The sequence below is a fragment of the Aspergillus fischeri genome, genomic scaffold (assembly GCF_000149645.3).
Source record: "Aspergillus fischeri NRRL 181 1099437636247 genomic scaffold, whole genome shotgun sequence".
In the NCBI taxonomy this organism is placed as follows: Eukaryota; Fungi; Ascomycota; class Eurotiomycetes; order Eurotiales; family Aspergillaceae; genus Aspergillus; species Aspergillus fischeri.
Window position 1 is genome coordinate 1,826,005 of NW_001509772.1, and position 17,579 is coordinate 1,843,583.

The window sequence follows — 17,579 nt, forward strand, 5'->3', positions numbered from 1 at the left end:
TCGACTTTGATGGTATTCCTGGTCCTAACCAGAAAAATGACCGGGACGTGCTTGGGGACTACCTAGGCGTAGTCTGGAAAACTTCAGCGGGATATGCCACGGTGCTGTCTCATACGTCAAGACCGTCAGCAATTGCCGAATCACCAGTCAAGACCCCTAGGTTACCCGTAGTCTCTGACTGGGGTTGAGGATACAGCAGCGCGCAAAGGTCCTGATTAGCCCGCGCTTCGTTCCGCCCCAAGCCAGTCTATACTACGTCAACATTTGCTGCCTTCTGAATGCCGTTTGCTGGCCAGGGTAATAACCTGCTCCAGGCCCTTGCCTGTCAGGAAAATCGGCCATTATCCTTACATCTTTCTTGGGCGCAAAGGGGAGTTCTCTCACTAACATAGCCCGTCATCTACCGCTCTTTTCTCCAAGGCCTTGCATTGCTGCATATTTCGGGAGTGAATTTCGTTCTCTACTTCTTTTAAGCCGACGGAGAACCTGACTTGGGAATTCCTCGAAACTCAGGGACGTCGGTTGCAGGACTCGTTTTTTTGACGCCCTAGGCACTAGGCAGATTGCCAGGGAGCAAAGATGGCTGAACAAGCTCCCTCCCAAGGTCAAAGTCAAGGTCCAGGTCAAGGTGATGTCGAACGCGGCCCATCCCGTATCTCTCAACAATCTTCAAGACGTATCTCCCGTGTGTCTTACAAAGAGGATTGGGCGAACCTTGACGAGTATGGCAAGCTTGTGAAGTACGTCTCGACCTACCGCGAGCCTGGCAGGGAAGAGGGTGTCGAGGAAGAACAAGTGAAGCGAGTGTGGTACGCTCCTTGGAAGAAGCGCAAGGTCAAAGTCAAGCAAGTAGATAAAGAACCGGGCCAATTTCCGCCAGAATGGCTCATTACAGACATTCGTCAAGGCCTGCCCAGCTCGGAAGTTCCTATCAGACGTCGTGCCTCAGGATGGAACGAACTCACATCTGAGAAGGAAAACCCGATCGCCAAGATCCTGTCCTATTTCAGAGGTCCAATTCTCTACGGTATGACCTATGACTTCGATTCGTCGAGACCTAAGTACAATGGCACTAATCATTCATCTTCACAGTCATGGAGTTGGCCGTCCTTCTTGCGGCAGGTCTGGATGACTGGATTGACTTTGGTGTCATTATCGGTATCTTGTGTCTGAACGCCTCAGTCGGTTGGTATCAGGAAAAACAGGCTGCCGACGTTGTTGCCAGTTTGAAGGGAGATATTGCCATGAGAGCGACAGTCGTTCGTGACGGTCAGCAACAAGAGATCTTGGCCCGAGAGCTTGTTCCTGGTGATGTGGTATGTGCCCCACCATAGCATAAGCTGTCTTTTCTTCGTACTACCTGCTGAGGCCCCTTTCTAGATCATTGTTGGTGAAGGTCAAGTGGTTCCTGCTGATGCAAAGATTATCTGCGATTACAATGACCCCAATGGTTGGGAAGAATTTCAAAGAATGCAGGAACAAGGCGATCTCAGTAGCACTTCTGAGTCCGATGTCGAGGAAAATGAGAAAGAAGGCAAGGAAGGGGAGGATGAACAGCAGTCCTCCAGAAAACGCAGTCACCCCATCCTTGCCTGCGATCATTCGGCCATTACAGGAGAGTCTCTTGCTGTCGATCGCTATATGGGTCAAGTGATCTACTATACCACCGGTTGCAAGCGCGGCAAGGCCTACGCAGTTGTCCAGAGCGGTGCGAGGACCTCTTTCGTTGGCAAAACCGCCTCTATGGTTTTGGCAGCTAAGGGGGCCGGGCATTTCGAAATTGTCATGGACCAGATTGGTACATCCCTTTTGGTTATTGTCATGGCATGGATTCTGGCTGCCTGGATTGGAGGCTTCTTCCGCCATATCCCCATTGCTTCGCCTCCCCAGCAGACGCTTCTTCACTATACACTGTCGCTACTGATTATCGGTGTCCCCGTCGGTCTTCCCGTCGTTACCACCACCACTATGGCTGTTGGAGCAGCGTATCTGGCAAAGAAGAAGGCTATTGTGCAAAAACTGACTGCGATTGAATCACTTGCTGTAGGTTGAATTCTTCACTCCGGAATGGATTGAATAGCGTGCTAAAAGCAATGATCACAGGGCGTCGATATCCTCTGTTCTGATAAAACGGGAACCTTGACGGCCAACAAGTTGAGCATTCGAGAGCCATATGTGGCAGAGGGTGTGGACGTCGACTGGATGTTTGCCGTGGCCGCCCTGGCATCATCTCATAATATCGAATCGCTTGATCCCATCGATAAGGTTACCATTCTCACGCTCAGGCAGTATCCTAGAGCAAGAGAGATTCTTCGACGGGGTTGGAAGACGGAAAAATATATCCCATTCGACCCCGTTTCGAAGCGAATCGTGACCGTGGCCACCTGTGATGGAATCAGGTATACCTGTACCAAGGGTGCCCCCAAGGCAGTGCTTACCCTTACCAACTGTCCTAAAGAAGTTGCCGATGTCTACAAGAACAAGGCACAGGAATTTGCCCACAGAGGCTTCCGATCCTTGGGTGTTGCAGTTCAGAAAGAGGGAGAGGATTGGACGCTTCTCGGTATGCTTCCCATGTTCGATCCACCCCGGGAAGATACCGCGCATACGATCAATGAAGCCCAGAATCTTGGAATCAGCGTCAAGATGCTTACAGGTGATGCATTGGCTATTGCCAAGGAGACATGCAAAATGCTCGCACTGGGAACCAAGGTGTATAATTCCGATAAGCTCATTCATGGTGGCCTCAGTGGCGTCATGGCAAGTGATCTGGTTGAAAAAGCCGACGGCTTCGCGGAAGTCTTCCCAGAACATAAATATCAGGTGGTGCAAATGCTCCAGGAACGAGGACACCTGACGGCCATGACTGGTGACGGAGTGAACGATGCGCCGTCGTTGAAGAAAGCTGATTGCGGTATTGCGGTAGAAGGCGCAACCGAGGCAGCGCAATCTGCGTCGGACATTGTGTTCTTGGAGCCCGGATTGTCTACCATCATTGACTCGATCAAGGTGGCTCGGCAGATTTTCCACCGCATGAAGTCCTACATCCAGTATCGTATCGCGCTTTGCTTGCACCTGGAGATCTACCTGGTGACGTCCATGATCATCCTCAACGAAAGCATCCGCGTCGAGTTGATTGTCTTCCTTGCTCTTTTCGCTGATTTGGCTACTGTAGCAGTGGCCTATGATAATGCCTCCTTTGAACTGCGTCCTGTGGAGTGGCAGCTTCCTAAGATCTGGTTCATCTCCGTACTCCTGGGCCTGCTGTTGGCGTTGGGTACCTGGGTCGTGCGCGGTACCATGTTCCTTCCATCCGGCGGTATCATCCAGAACTGGGGCTCTGTCCAGGAAGTCCTTTTCCTGGAAGTCGCCCTCACCGAGAACTGGCTCATTTTCGTTACTCGCGGCGTGGAGACTTGGCCGTCCATCCACCTGGTCACTGCCATTTTGGGTGTGGACATCCTGGCCACCATTTTCTGCTTGTTCGGTTGGTTCTCGAACGAGACAATGCCGACCAACCCGGCCGACTCGTTCGTCGAAACCCGCAACGGCTGGACGGATATTGTCACCGTCGTCCGTGTCTGGGGCTTCTCGCTCGGTGTGGAGATTGTCATTGCGCTCGTGTACTACATGCTCAACAAGTTCAAGTGGCTCGAGAACCTTGGCCGAGCCAAGCGAGACAAAGGCGATATCAAGATTCAGAATCTGCTCGGTCATCTGGCTCGGTTGACCGTCGAGTACGATCAGCCCGGTCAGCCCAAGGGTCGCTTCTTCCTTACATCGAGCAAGGAAGAAGAGGAGGCCGAGTAGATGCAATTTCTCTAGTCTGGCTAGGTATAAAGATGTTGCTTCGTCTCTGCTAAGGTGGATGGTCGTGTCACAAGCGGGGATGCGTCCTGGTCTGGGGAGTGTGAAGAAAAAAATTAATGCTAATATTATGATTTGGGGGGCGAGGAAGAGACTGTGGTTGTGCAATAATTAGTAATACGTGAATGTTGGAAGAGGGTAATTCCATATACCCATGTTGCACACTTTAATATCAGAAGCTTGAATAAGACTTCGGAATACTATCGTCTCTAACCCTGTAGAACTAATGATATGTAGGTTCATGGCATACGTCTTGATTAGGCACGACGGACGCGCTCCCATAGCTTCTCCAGATCGCTTCCCATGCGTCTCTCTGCTTCCTTCTCCATGGCCCGTTTGGAAGGCAGAGTCCGCTTGGACACGGCAGCCCGGGATTCCTCGCGGGCCATTTCGACTGTTGATAGGGACATTAGTGATCCGCCCAAGTTCAACATCTGTAGAGGGGGAAAGATACATACCGTGAACAAAGACAGCAGCTCTCTTCCCGCTGAACATGGCATGCGGCACGTTGGTGCTCCCATCGCTATTGGCATCGCCGACAGCGAACACACCCGGCAGGCTCGTCCGCATCCCATTGATATTGGTGTCGATCTTGTTATCCTGCATCTTCAGACCGAGATCCTCGGGAATGGACGAGCGCTGCTCCGAGGGGAAATTTGTAATGAAGGCATTGCGGGTGACGGAGGAGCCATCGGCGAGGTTAACCCTGAAGATATCGAACTGGCGGCCCTGGTCATCATGGACGTCCTCGCCGTTCTGCACGCGCTCAATGGACTCGATAGTCTCGTTGTTTAGCACGACGTTGTACTCCTCGAGCTGCTTCTTCCAGTTGGGGTACTTCTCCGCCAGCTTGGCCTCGGCCTCGGGGGTCTGCGTGCCGTTCACGAAGGCGATGATGTCCGTGTTGAGCGTGTACACTTCCAGCACGCTGCCCACGACGTCGACGAGGGAGCCCAGGATCCCGAAAGGCTGGTCGCGGTGCTCCCACCCGTCGCACCAGGGGCACCAGTACACGCCTTTGCCCCAGGCTTCGTCCAGTCCGGGCGTCTCCGGCAGGATGTCCTTCATGCCGGTGCCGAGGATGAGCTTGCGGGCTGTGTAGGCTTCGCCGGCTACCGAGGCGCGGAAGTAGGTGGTGTTTCGCTCCTCGTCGGTGATGGCGCGGACCGAGTCGACTTTTTCGTTCACCCAGGTCGTCTGGTTGTACTTGGAGATTTGGCTGCGGGCAAGTGCGCGGAAGTCGCTGGGGACGGCGCCTGCGAATACCGACGTTAGTCTGCACAGCCTCTAGAAAGCTGGGAAAAGGGGACGGCTACCGTCGTTGCCAATGACATCGTGCATGTTCCTTGTCGGAGCATTACGATACTCGCCCGAGTCGAACACGATGTTCTTGCGGCGCACCCGCGACAAACCACTGGCGGCGCTCAGGCCAGAGGGGCCTCCACCGATGACCATCACCTCATAGTCAGTGTGGGGGACTGACGCCGCCAGAGCGACGGCAAGGGAGGAGAAGAGGGTGTACAGAAGAGACTTGGGAGCCATCCTGACGATGCGGTAGAGAAGCGATGGAGGAAGATCAGCGACTTGGGAAGCTCTACCTATCCATCTGGGCTCAAGGACCACTTAAATAGGCGATCTCAGCAGGGAGGGCCAGAAGCACGATGCAAGATAAGTGGGTGGTCAGGATCGCAATCGACACGACGACATCGTGCATCCATCCTTTTCTTTCTTTTTTTTCAAAATTCAGGACTCAGCCAAGGAAAGAACCTCAGCTGCAGTGGCTGGCTAGCAAAACGGATCGACATCTGCACGGCCAGGACGAGAACTTGGAATTTCATGGCATGGCATAGTCCGCACGGGCGGATCTTATATTGCTTTTTTCTCCCTGATATCCACTTTGGTTTACTTATGAGGTTATCCACAGGCCGGCTGGCCCTAAGCAAAGGTGCAACGAATGTCAGACAGTGTACGGGGCAGACACAAACAAAACTCTTGGAAAATAGTTTAACAGTAGTTTTCTGACAATATTCATGACGTAGCTTACAGATAGGTACCATCTCAGAGGGATACCTGCCTCTCGTTGACCCGAGCAGAGAGAGAAGCATGCATGTGTGTGACAAATCTGCAGTTTGCATAACTACGTAGTAACTCCACAGCAGAGTGGTATTGACTATTGAGGGATGATCAGCTTCAATGAGTAGAGAATGCATTTAACAGGGGCTGGCTGGTACCGCAAGTTCGCAATCGTGTATCCAGTCTAAGTTGGAGGAGGCAATATCTGCAGGAAGATCGGCAGGGCTGAGAATCAATAGTTCGTCCCACAGACTGCACATCTTCCAGTAGTCAGTCAGCCTACATAGTAGTTTCCAAGTTAATTTGAGCGCTGATTACACAGTACGGAGTAGATAGAGGGACATTTAACTATGTGTTTTCATTTGGTCTTGTCGCAATTTAGTTGACTGCACGGTCAAGGCGATATTCCCATTGACTAAATTAATTTATATATGCAACCATTCAGCAGTACATCAATCACTTCAAAATGAACATGGCAAAAATAGACATATAAACAATCAAACCCCTCCATATGTCGATCTTCGACTAAACATGTGCAGGTAAGAAACGTCACACCCCGAGTTTTAAGCAACCTCTGCGACCCTTCAAAACCAGCCGTAAGGTCGATAGCTGAACGAACGGCGAATGCGGGACGCAGACTTGCCCAACGCCTGGGCGACACCGTCAAGGAAGCCCTTGTTGCCGTAGGCCTGGGTGACATCCCACATCATCACGCCGCCAAAACTGCTAAAAGTCTTGCTGTATTCGATGATCGGCTTCAGAGTATCTACGGGCACGTAGCCTGAGCCTGCTGCCCCAGTGTTCGCCGGCACGCCCAGGAATACCTTGGCCTTCTTGTTCTGGGAGACCGTCTTGGCCCAGTTGTCCCAGACGTCGAAATTGAAGCTGTTCTGCTTGCTTGCTCCGGCCTCAAAAGAATTCAATCCACACCAGTTGTTGTAGAACTGGACGAACACAGCGTCAACGGACACCGGACCATTGAGTATATCCTTATCGGCGGCGTCGGGGTAGGGGCATTGGGGTGCAGCCGTCAAGAAATATTGTTTGCTATGATCGGCATCCATCAATTCGCGAAGCCTGTTCGCGAAGGGAGCAACATTACTGACGGAGGCCTCGAAATCAAAGTCAAATCCGTCTACCGACGCATTCCCGAACGGCCGACGGGCCGTCGCGTTGACGGAGGGAGGTCCAAAGGTCTGCCAGACCAATTCGGCGCCAGCCTTTGCAGCGGATTCTGAACTGAAGCCTCCTTCACTGTATGTGGCCCCGCCAATAGAAAGCAGAATGGTCTTTCCTTTCTTCTGACACGCCGTAATATCCTCCCTAAATGGGCTGTTAGCGTTTCAGTTGTAAAAAAAGCACGACAGCGCGGAGCTCACCCAATCTGAGGGCATTTGTGAAGGTTGGTGTCTTTGAAGAGTGTACAATTGTCGTTCGCATTGGAAAAGTCGATTTCAGGAACGCCCCCCTGGCCGTTGATTCTCATGAGAAATGCGAGTTCAAAAACCTGAAAGCATCGTGAGCTGAGACATCATCTGAGCTTTATATCATCCCATACATCTATCTTAGGGTCTAATGAGGTTTCCATCAGCATATTGGCTAGAAATATCCAAGCATGAATGACTCACCATCACAATAGTACGAAAGACGCTGCTGCGCCAAATCTCCAGTACCCTGAAAAGAATTCTGACCTGTGACCGATAACGTGTTTACCAGATCAATCAGAGATTCCCAGCATCACACGGAAGGCTGAGACATACCCCAGTATACTGCCACATTGGAGGAAGACGAGAGATCAAGTTTGGCATACACTCCTTCCAGAGAAGCTGCCGCTGCCGTCAAGGCAAGCAGTTGTGCTAGAAAAGACATGGTGAAAAGGACAGACAGATTGAAGTATTTTCAGTCAAAGCGTGAAATGCTTGCCTACGAAGTCAAAAGAATGTAGGCAGTATTCAAAAGATAGGACGGGGCTGAAGGCAAGCCCCCGAGGTCCAAATGCACACTGGATGACCTGATAGAATGGGTATCAGTGCTCAGTCAAGCTATCATTCAAATTGAGAATGACAGACATACTTATAGCTTCTTATTGCCATTATTGCCAATGTCAATATATGTTGACCAAGCCGGTTCCCCCTTCGACTGACCAGACATTCCTTCCTCTTGGTGCCTTTGATCTTCGAAAGTGTCATACTGTCAGCTCATCAAAACAGAATGCCAAATGCAATCAATAACCTGTTTTTTCAGGTATCTAGTGCCCTCGATTGGTGTAGACATGGGCCATGGCATTCCAGAGGGTTGTTCGGGGGACTCATGCTGCCTGAGGAATGCTGGACTTTCTGGTTCGGGCTCAAGCTTGCAATATTAGTGACAACTGACGACATATGCTGACGACGCCGTGGCTGCGGAAGCTCAGACAGAATTTTGATGGCATGGAGTTCGTCAGTGAAATTAAGAACGTGGTGTTGCATTAGATCGCCGCGGTCACAAGATAAACATCCCAGAGAAAGTCGATTTTCAATTAACAGAGAATCAGCATTAAGACCGACGCGCTGCTATACTTTGCCTGCAGGTATGGATTCTCATTAGAGGATATTCCTTGAATATCTAGCCACGTGCTGTGGTAGCTGCACGAGGATACCCACAGAATCAGATCTATGGCGGCAAAAGGAGAGGCATTGAACCGCTACCATGCCCCCTGTGACGTTTTCTCGCAGGATATTAGTGAGAAGCGCCGTGTGTAGTTTCGAAGGAAGACCGGATTTTGTGTCCGATGTAACTTTGCACTACTGAGGACTAAACAACATATCATGCTTGTAACCCACATGGCCCTGGGAGATCACCGGGGGATGCCAATCACCCTCTCGGCGGCTTCATCGTTCGACATCCCGGGGTCAATGACCCCAGCAACCTTGAGGACGTCCACAACCCCGTCCACAACCTTCCGGTCCACACCCCTTGTACTGCTGGTAAATCTGACATCCTTCAGCCACTCCTTTGCATCTTCTTCAATGTACGTGCATCCCAATTCTCCTGTACCCAGAAGCCTCACGACATTATCATGGTCGGCCTGGAAATCCTTGATACCTTGGTCCAGCGCCTGAAACAATTGCTGGAGTTTCTCGTCATGTTCGGGGTCGGGGAAGACCGAGGTGGACGCGACAATAAGCCAGGATGGCCATGGGGTGAAAATCTCCCCGATCTTCTTCAGTGGCGGGTGCGGCTTGTCCGCGTCCGCGTGGAAGTACGGCTTCGTGGTAAAATGCTCCCACATGAAGAACTCAGCCGCGGACGTGGGTTGATCAGGGTGCGAGGAATCGTACCCCGTGACCCCATTCCGCAAAGCCTGGAACGGACCAAGGACAGCCGGTGTCAATGATTCCGGTTTCCAGCCTTGCTTCTGAGCCAGTACGAAGGACATGATGTGGGAGCCACTGTGAGACAAGTCAGTCATCTATATCCGGAGGAATCACGTCCAAGGCAACCCAACTGACCTTCCGAGGCGACTGACACCAACTCTCTTATCCTTCAGATCTGCCACAGTGTGAAGCTCCTCTCTTTCCCGGCCGGTGACAATGGCCCACCGCAGCGGTGTATCAACCCAATGGCCAACCACCTTGTAACCCCCCGAGGCAGCATCCTTCTGAGCCTGCTGCTTACCAGCCAATCCAGCAATCCATCCCTCGGTCAGCCCAATTGCGACATCAATCTCCTTCTCCCGAAGGGATGAGATCATGTGCCCCGTTCCTGAAGGGAATGGAACCAACGTGATCTTGAATGGAAGAGAGGAGGCTGCTGGCGAGCGAAGAGCCAGGTGGAGAGGAGCGAGGTAGTGCTCTACATGTTGTCAGAGAAGAATTTCAATATAGGTATCGCGATAAAATATGCGATGTCAAGTCTATTGTCGGTTGAGCATATTTTATGTAACGGAGTCATCGGCACCGCGAGTTGCGCCCATTATGTCAAATGACAAGCAGAGCAGACGATGGAGAAAATGAAGTCGATGACAGGGAAGGATGGCTTACCAGGCACGTAGCCGATTCGGATTGAGGCCATGATTGTAGTTAGTAGGTATGGTCTGTCGCCAGGAATAGGCGAGCGATAGTGATGTTACTTTTTATTTGACCTCTCACTTTTGACGAGTCAAGACAACTTGAAGCTTGTTTCCTTAAGCGGGGTAACCGCGGGGAGCCGATTGTATCATGAATGGCCCGCGCTAGCAGTTATCAGCAGTAGTCACGTAACAATGGAGTCAAGCCTGTCATACGGATCAACCAAGTGAAATAATTATGGATTGCAAGGAAAAGCACTTCAATCCTATTGATATTAGGTCAATCGTGGATTTGTCTATTCGTTCTACATATCTATATTAAGTTGACCTCCTGCGCAAGGTCTGTATTAAGTATATCTACAATGCATCATGCTCTCGTGGGCATTATCAGAAAGCTGTCATCATAACTTAGGTCATCCGTATGTCTTTCTCCTCGGCTGGCCAGCTGGCGGTGTTATGCCTAGGGCCGCCCGCAGCCCTGAGTGTATGCCGCGCATACATCCAGAATTGTAACCCGAGGTAGAGATCACAGACGCACTGGAACATACCGCATATTCGAAAAGCCCAGGGAATCACTTCTTTGCTGCAGAAGAAGTAACTCATTTTCATCACATCACCAAGAATCCAAGCCGCCAGCACCGAAACCCGGAATCCTTTGCACGAACGAGTCTGGTGATTGGCAACAATCTGAGGGAGCGGTAGGATAGCTTCTACAGCCAGACCAGCATAACCCAGGAGGTTCACATAGAAGTCCGACCGAGCAATGGGCGGCAGAAGGATCTGGACGAATGATAGTGCCCCGACAAAATAGGCCAGGAACATCCAGTACCTATGTAGATTCAAAGTCCGTTAGCATCGAACCCGCATACCTCGTTTAGAAAGCGATGGGGAACAAGACTTACGGCTTTGCGGACTTCCACTGCCAGAATTCGTATGGTCTGGCAAAACCCTTCTCGTCCAAATTGCTAAACGGAACATGCTCCACGCTATTCTTGGCTCCTGGAGACGGCCGGTTATCCAGTGCAACTTTGAGCAAGACGATCTGGACCCCAATCATGATCACGGCTTGTACGAGCAGCGAGAGCGAGTAGTAGTGACCGAACCAGTAAAACACCCTAAAGACAGGAATGTCAACGTCATCGTGCATTGAGATGAGCCAGCCGCGGTTAACACAGGTGCCCTTCTTACTTCAGGATGGATGCGACGAGCATGATCAAAGGGATATCAAGGGAGAAACCTCCCGAATTCCTTGATCGATGTATACTGAGGATCTGATCCGTATAGGACGTGAGGGGGGACGTCATAAGACTATTTCATACGAATGTCCGCAGTTAGCATTCCAATGCCACTTGAAGGCCCGAGTCGCAGCTCTCCAGAGAGTCTGAGTTACGATAAAAGGGAACGAACAACAAGGGGGCTCCATATTCAAGAGCCAGTGATATAAGATACATGGTGTATCCGATCAGTGAAGAAGAGTATCCGATGTCCAGAAGAGGTTGTAGTAATTGATCGAATCGCTTGTCGGGTGCTCTCTGCAGTAAGCGGGAACTCGCGGATTTTCGAGAGGATGATGATTGAGCGATGATATAGGGGTCGCCAAAAACAGAGATGGTCGAGCAGAGGATATGACAGTATCTGATGGACTCAAGAGCTCTTCATGGGACGAGGATGTTGATTATATCGAGCAGATTGAATCCAAGACGCTTGTTGGCGTATCGCAATGCGCAAAATAATAAAACGGGGACAAAGCCAAGCACTGCTGCAGAGATCAATCACGAATAAACTCCTTGGAAAACATCTGCCAGGGCCGAAAGCGTCTTGTCTTGTTTTGGATCTGCTTAGCTCAGCGGCCCCATTACACTTACCTATTCTGGTTTAGTGCACTTCATCGAACCCTCATTGCCTGGAGTTTCAGGCATCACATCCTAGGGTATAGTTACAAGAGGAGATGAGATAAGTTTTGAGCTTCGAAGTCAATAGTATTATTATTCCTGCCTGCTCCGCACTAGTACCATGGAACGCAGGTAAACAGAATATCATTCACTTTGCATAGTGTATGTTTGTCATTCCAATCATGTGTATATACTCCGGTTTAACACAAACTCTAGAATTCAATCTTCCATGTCTTTCCAATGCCAACATCGGGTTTCTTCACCACAGCATACGCGGCCTTGCCTGCGTGCTGGGCGTGATACTCCAAGGGTGCGGTAGAAGCCATCTTTGCACCGTCTTCGATGACAGTCACGGACGCCCTTCCCTGCCACTCCTTGGGAGCGTCGACAACAACCACCTTTTCAACCCGGACATTCGCCATGCTCTTCAGGTACTCGGCTGTCTTCGAACCCTTGGTTCCGATGTCTTCCGACGAAAGGGTAGATTTTTCGAATTTGAAGCGACGGTGTATGTATCCACCCTGCTCGTAGTTGAACGTCTCCCCATCATCAACATAGAGTGTGCCTTCGGCCTTCCCGTTCTTGTCGAGGACGATCACAAGTGTATAAGGATCCCACCTCATCAGCCCGCTGCTACGACGTGCGCGGTCCTTGCGAGGGATAATATGACCACCCTGCATCAACAACGGGACCTTCTCAATGGGGGCAGGCACCGTATGTCTCTTGCCCGCTCCTTGGTAGACAGTAAAATCATAATAATCGTAGTACTTCTCATCGTCAGCGATGTAGATGTCTGTAGTGGTGGCACCCTCCGCAACCACAGGTTTGGTCAGCAGGCCAGTAGATCCAAGGTAGAGTTGGTCATCGATGGCAAAGCCTTGTTCGTCCGCCGGGTGGACATAATACTGGGGCCGGACAATGGGCATTCCATTCACGGAAGCTTCATGGAATGCAGTGTACCATGCAGGCAGCAGTTGATATCTCAGACGGATAGCCTGGGATATGATCGACCTGTATGGCTCAGCGATCAAGTAGGGCTCTCGTCTGCGAGTGTCAATGTGCGCATGGGCACGGAAAAAGGGATACCAAATGCCGGTCTGATACCACCGGGTCAAAAGTTCCTTGCTTGGGTTCTGGAAAAACCCGCCAACGTCGGCACCAGCAAACGGGAACCCGGCAATGCCGTTGTTCAATACCATAGGCAAGGATGCGGCCAGGTGTTCCCAGGTGGCTTGATTGTCTCCCGTCCACATAGCAGATACCCGTTGAGCCCCGGCGTAGAATGATCGGGTCAAGACGAAGGGTCTACGAACCACGCCTTTCTTTCGCTCCAGCAAGGCATTGTATGTTGCGTTGACAAAGGTCAGTCCGTTGACATTGTGCACGTCGCGGTGTTCCCAGTTGCCATAATGGATATTGTCCTTGGGCATAGTGGTCTCCGGTCCATTGAAGACGGAGGGCTCATTCATGTCATTCCAAATAAAGACGTTCGGCTGGGTGCCCTTGAATTTGTCGTACTTGAACAGACCAGTCCACCATTTGATTGCTTCGGGATTGAAGCAGTCCACCCAGTGAGATGAGCCAGGCCAACACCAGCCGTCGTAGATCTCCCCGTCCTTATTCTTGGTAGCTAGATCCTTGCCCTTCAGCTCTTCAGAGATGGGGTATCCCTCCTTGTTTTTAATGTGCGGATCAATGATCACCACGAGTTTGCGCTCAGAGTCATCAAGCTGCTCTTCCATACCCTTTGGGTCAGGAAAACTCAGAGGGTCCCAGGTAAAGTACTTCCTGTCATCCGTGTACTCAATGTCGAGCCAAATCACGTCGTAAGGGATCTGATACTTGTCAAACTTGCGATCAACTTCCTTGACATCCTCGTCCGTGACATAGTTCCAACGACACTGGTGGTAAGCGATAGCAAACTGTTGAGGTAGTTGAGTGTAGCCGGTAAGTTGACCGTAAGTTTTGCTGATCTCTTGCGGAGTGGGGCCCAAGAAGACAAACAAATCAATACGTCCCGACTCGGAAAACCAATGGGTTTGAGTGTCTGTCTTCGAACCTACTCCAAGAGAAAGAGGGTTGGGCGAGGATTTCGACTTGACGATGTCGACCCAGGTCTCCGCAGCGTTGAGCCAGAAGACACCCACAGTAGAGTCCTTCTTGTGAGCCTGCATGAACGGAATGGCGCCATAGAGGGTCATGGGGCTGTTGAGCTCATACTCAAAGACGTCCGCATTGTACATGCGATAAGGTTCCGCATGATTTCCATCACCGCCCCTTCAAATTGATCAGCTTTGCGTCTCTAGAGTGGCGGGGACATGTAACACCTACCTAGTTTCCTTCAGAGACATCGAGTCGGCATGCTCTGGAATCCCAAAAACATGGCTGTAGCCAGGGAATGTGATGTCCAGGCCGATACTTTCTGGACCTTTTGGCTTGGAGTCGGTGTTTCCACCAAAAGTTTCCTCCCACCAAGTGCTTTCATCTTGCTGAGATTCTGATTTTTCCTGAACACTATCACCCTCTGCCACATCCACCTTTGGCCGCCAGTGTTCCACGTTGAGGTAGCCCTTGTGATTCACTTGGACATGGCTCTGGCCATCGCGTTGAAAATCGACGCTGAACGGCGCATGGCGAATGATCGCCTGAAACTTGTTATCCGGCCCGTACAGTACCTTTGTGAATCCAGTCTCGGATTCTGTGTCCACAGCGGCAGTTTTGCTCGATTCCAAACCACCCACCAGCGCCCATTGCTCTGCTTCGTTGTATCGCTCTTTGCGCACTTGGCTGTTGTGTCGGAGGTCAATTTCGCCCTTCATCCGCTTCTCTTCGTCGACCACGATGCGCGTAGCTCCTGACTCCAGGAAAGAAATCACAAGTGGCAGCTTGACTTTCTCATTGGCAAATATGGACTTGAGAATTGTCCCGTGCAATTGGCCATCTTTGAAGTGAATTGAAGAGGGATCGAGTTCATATGGTGAAATCCAAGACGCGCCTTGGGCGGAAACGTCATCTGCAAAAGCTCGGTTCCGCTTACAAAACCCCGATTGAGAGCATTTCTTGAAGTTCTCATGCTTCACAGTAACTGGCAGACCTGGTCAGATGGCGATACCGTTGGAATAACTTGAGTGCATAGAGCTCACCTCCGGGTACAACAAGACACCCGAGAAGGACAACCAACGCGAGCAATAGCGTCCATCTGGAGAGAGACGAGCTGCTCCGGGCCATGTTTGAGTGAATCGATGCAATCAGAGTCACTCAACCTCTGAAAGTATCGTAAGTATAAAACTTTCAGTGCTGACCTGCATCTACCAGAGCTGGAGGCCAACACGAATAATCCTGAACAGATAACGCCGGTGATGATTCCAGGCTGGCCAGATTGGCAGATCGGGGGGAATTCGGGGTAAGCTAACAGCCAACTTGGGTTAGCGTGGCGCTAGTACGAATAGGAACTAGGCAACCTAAGGTTAGGTATCTTATTATATAATTAGCTGAAACCTGAAACCTGAGGCATACAGGCATCCAGTCTGCCCCTCCTGCCCCACTCGGTCTCGCAGTCCCTATTATAATTTCGCCAACTCACCGAAAGTCTACCTCTTCTTCTTTTTCACTGAGCTGTCAACTACCTCAATCGTTCTTCAGTATCTCCAACATCTCTTATCAATCTCTCAAAATGTCCAACGAGCAGACGTAAGTTACATTTCCATCGCACTTCCAAGCTCAATCCCAAGCTTTTCCCTTCTTCTTCTCCAACGCTGCTTCGGGTGCGAGCAAAGCTAATCAATTCCTGCAGCTTCATTGCCATCAAGCCCGATGGTGTCCAGGTATGAGGCTATGGCCGTCTTGCTGATGTTCAATGGCCTACACACCTCGAATGAGCACGGAACTGACTTGATCATCCTTTAGCGCGGACTCATCGGCCCCATCATCTCTCGCTTCGAGAACCGTGGGTATGTATTTCTGAGACTCAATGGCTATTGCTTGCGCTAATTGTGCACAGCTTCAAGCTCGTTGCCATGAAGCTGGTCTCTCCTCCCCAGTCCCAGCTTGAGCAGCACTACGCCGACCTCTCCGACAAGCCCTTCTTCAAGGGTCTTGTTTCCTGTGAGCTTCCCTTCCACATGACAAACTGAAGGCTTGTTTCTTTATGAAGGTAACTAACCACTACATATAGACATGCTCAGCGGCCCCATCTGCGCCATGGTCTGGGAGGGCCGTGATGCCGTCAAGACCGGCCGTAGTAAGTTTCCATCAATCGATGTGTTCCAGACATGCGACGAGCATATACTAATGGTGCGACAATAGCCATCCTCGGTGCCACCAACCCTCTTGCCTCTGCTCCCGGCACCATCCGTGGTGACTACGCTATCGTAAGCTCAATTGAGACCACAATATCATAGTTTGTCGCTGACATTGCATTAGGACGTCGGCCGCAACGTCTGCCACGGTTCCGACAGCGTCGAGAACGCCAAGAAGGAGATTGCCCTCTGGTTCAAGCCTGAGGAGCTCATCTCCTGGAAGAGCGCCGCGTTCGACTGGATCTACGAGAAGGCTTAAATTTCTCCGTTCGACCTTTTGTCTGGACGTCTGCAATCCGTTACAGCTGAGGGTGTAGGAGGCAGTGTATGACATGCATCAGAAAAGTCCCAAGAGAAATAAAAATATACAGAACCCCTATGGTGCCAATGGCCTCACTTGCGTCTCGTATCCTTCGCCGATCTGGGAGTAGTGCAGATAATTACTCGTTGGGGAGATTTGCATTGAAGGTTCCATCACAAACTACTTTTTCCCAAGAAGAGCCCCGACGCCCCTGCCTACCGGAGCGAGAACAGATCTTGCAAACCATGGCGTTGCCCATGCACTAGCGACTATCCTTACGGGTAGTAGAGCTTTCGTGATTGCATAGGCAGTCGCGAACTCAAGCACAAGACGAACGCCTTTTCTGTCTTCCGGCCTCAATTGAGATTGACCGGGCGATCCAGTAGTAGAATCATTGCCCGAAGCAGACCCGTCGGACTTCACAATATCCACGTCAGCATCCTCCACCCAACCTTTCTTTCGCAGCCAGCGACCGAATCGTTGGACTCCTTCGTCAAAGCCGCTTTTTGAGGTGAAATCCGGCAACCAATCTCCGTAATGGAACGAAGCGACCAGCCCGAGCAAAGGAACGATGGCTGTAATCTCGTGTAGTATCAAAAAGGACGTTATATGTGTACCAGGGGCCCCCAGTAACGGGTTTGTATAGGAGCGTAAAAACGGTGGAAGACGATCATTCAACCTGCGGAGACGAGAGCGGTAGTCATTCGGACCTGCTGAGGGCGGTGTCGCCAGGCCACGCCGAAAGCACGAATTGGCGCGCAACGATGGACGAAAAAGACGCGAAGCTGAAGTCGCTAATGAACGCCATAAAGCCATCTCACCCACGCTGTCAATACCTAGTTAGACCCGACTTGAAGTGGTTATGGCGAGTTCAACTGAGGTAGAGAAGGTTTATTGCTGGCTCTTGGAAAGACTTTCAGTTCTAAATTCAAAAACAATGGCAGCGAGAGGTCAATGCCATTTCTGACTCCAGTGAGACTTCAAGGCTGGTCCTTGATTGATGATTCCTCGCCATCTCCAACAGACTCGTACAGCGACATCGACAGAGCTTGGACAGGTTTGTCTTGTTTGCATTCTGCACAGCCATATACAATGTAGTG

At 50.9% G+C, this 17,579-nt stretch overlaps 8 protein-coding genes across 8 annotated transcripts; 2 read left to right on the forward strand and 6 right to left on the reverse strand.

Moving 5' to 3' along the window:
* Positions 1 to 579: 579 nt before the first annotated feature.
* Positions 580 to 3,810, forward strand: NFIA_038560 (putative plasma membrane H(+)ATPase; the record flags this gene model as incomplete). The annotated part of the gene is made up of 4 exons (XM_001266178.1): positions 580 to 1,027; positions 1,093 to 1,316; positions 1,381 to 2,043; positions 2,104 to 3,810. The coding sequence occupies 4 exons, from the start codon at positions 580 to 582 to the stop codon at positions 3,808 to 3,810; spliced, it is 3,042 nt and encodes a 1,013-aa protein (XP_001266179.1).
* Positions 3,811 to 4,124: 314 nt separating this feature from the next.
* On the reverse strand, positions 4,125 to 5,409 carry NFIA_038570 (NAD(P)/FAD-dependent oxidoreductase; the record flags this gene model as incomplete). The annotated part of the gene is made up of 3 exons (XM_001266179.1): positions 4,125 to 4,261; positions 4,326 to 5,123; positions 5,184 to 5,409. The coding sequence occupies 3 exons, from the start codon at positions 5,407 to 5,409 to the stop codon at positions 4,125 to 4,127; spliced, it is 1,161 nt and encodes a 386-aa protein (XP_001266180.1).
* Positions 5,410 to 6,524: 1,115 nt separating this feature from the next.
* NFIA_038580 (glycoside hydrolase family 18 protein) lies at positions 6,525 to 7,809 on the reverse strand (the record flags this gene model as incomplete). Its single annotated transcript, XM_001266180.1, has 4 exons — positions 6,525 to 7,263; positions 7,320 to 7,447; positions 7,499 to 7,539; positions 7,701 to 7,809. 4 exons carry the CDS (start codon positions 7,807 to 7,809, stop codon positions 6,525 to 6,527), a joined length of 1,017 nt encoding a protein of 338 aa, XP_001266181.1.
* Positions 7,810 to 8,776: 967 nt separating this feature from the next.
* On the reverse strand, positions 8,777 to 9,993 carry NFIA_038590 (uncharacterized protein; the record flags this gene model as incomplete). Its single annotated transcript, XM_001266181.1, has 3 exons — positions 8,777 to 9,371; positions 9,432 to 9,774; positions 9,963 to 9,993. The coding sequence occupies 3 exons, from the start codon at positions 9,991 to 9,993 to the stop codon at positions 8,777 to 8,779; spliced, it is 969 nt and encodes a 322-aa protein (XP_001266182.1).
* Positions 9,994 to 10,396: 403 nt separating this feature from the next.
* NFIA_038600 (PQ-loop repeat-containing protein) lies at positions 10,397 to 11,135 on the reverse strand (the record flags this gene model as incomplete). Its single annotated transcript, XM_001266182.1, has 2 exons — positions 10,397 to 10,817; positions 10,891 to 11,135. 2 exons carry the CDS (start codon positions 11,133 to 11,135, stop codon positions 10,397 to 10,399), a joined length of 666 nt encoding a protein of 221 aa, XP_001266183.1.
* A 957-nt stretch (positions 11,136 to 12,092) lies between these two features.
* NFIA_038610 (glucan 1,3-alpha-glucosidase ROT2) lies at positions 12,093 to 15,108 on the reverse strand (the record flags this gene model as incomplete). Its single annotated transcript, XM_001266183.1, has 3 exons — positions 12,093 to 14,157; positions 14,212 to 14,965; positions 15,024 to 15,108. 3 exons carry the CDS (start codon positions 15,106 to 15,108, stop codon positions 12,093 to 12,095), a joined length of 2,904 nt encoding a protein of 967 aa, XP_001266184.1.
* A 445-nt stretch (positions 15,109 to 15,553) lies between these two features.
* NFIA_038620 (nucleoside-diphosphate kinase) lies at positions 15,554 to 16,437 on the forward strand (the record flags this gene model as incomplete). The annotated part of the gene is made up of 7 exons (XM_001266184.1): positions 15,554 to 15,570; positions 15,674 to 15,704; positions 15,787 to 15,830; positions 15,881 to 15,984; positions 16,055 to 16,120; positions 16,186 to 16,250; positions 16,303 to 16,437. 7 exons carry the CDS (start codon positions 15,554 to 15,556, stop codon positions 16,435 to 16,437), a joined length of 462 nt encoding a protein of 153 aa, XP_001266185.1.
* Positions 16,438 to 16,659: 222 nt separating this feature from the next.
* NFIA_038630 (uncharacterized protein) lies at positions 16,660 to 17,566 on the reverse strand (the record flags this gene model as incomplete). The annotated part of the gene is made up of 3 exons (XM_001266185.1): positions 16,660 to 17,158; positions 17,190 to 17,273; positions 17,448 to 17,566. 3 exons carry the CDS (start codon positions 17,564 to 17,566, stop codon positions 16,660 to 16,662), a joined length of 702 nt encoding a protein of 233 aa, XP_001266186.1.
* Positions 17,567 to 17,579: the final 13 nt, after the last annotated feature.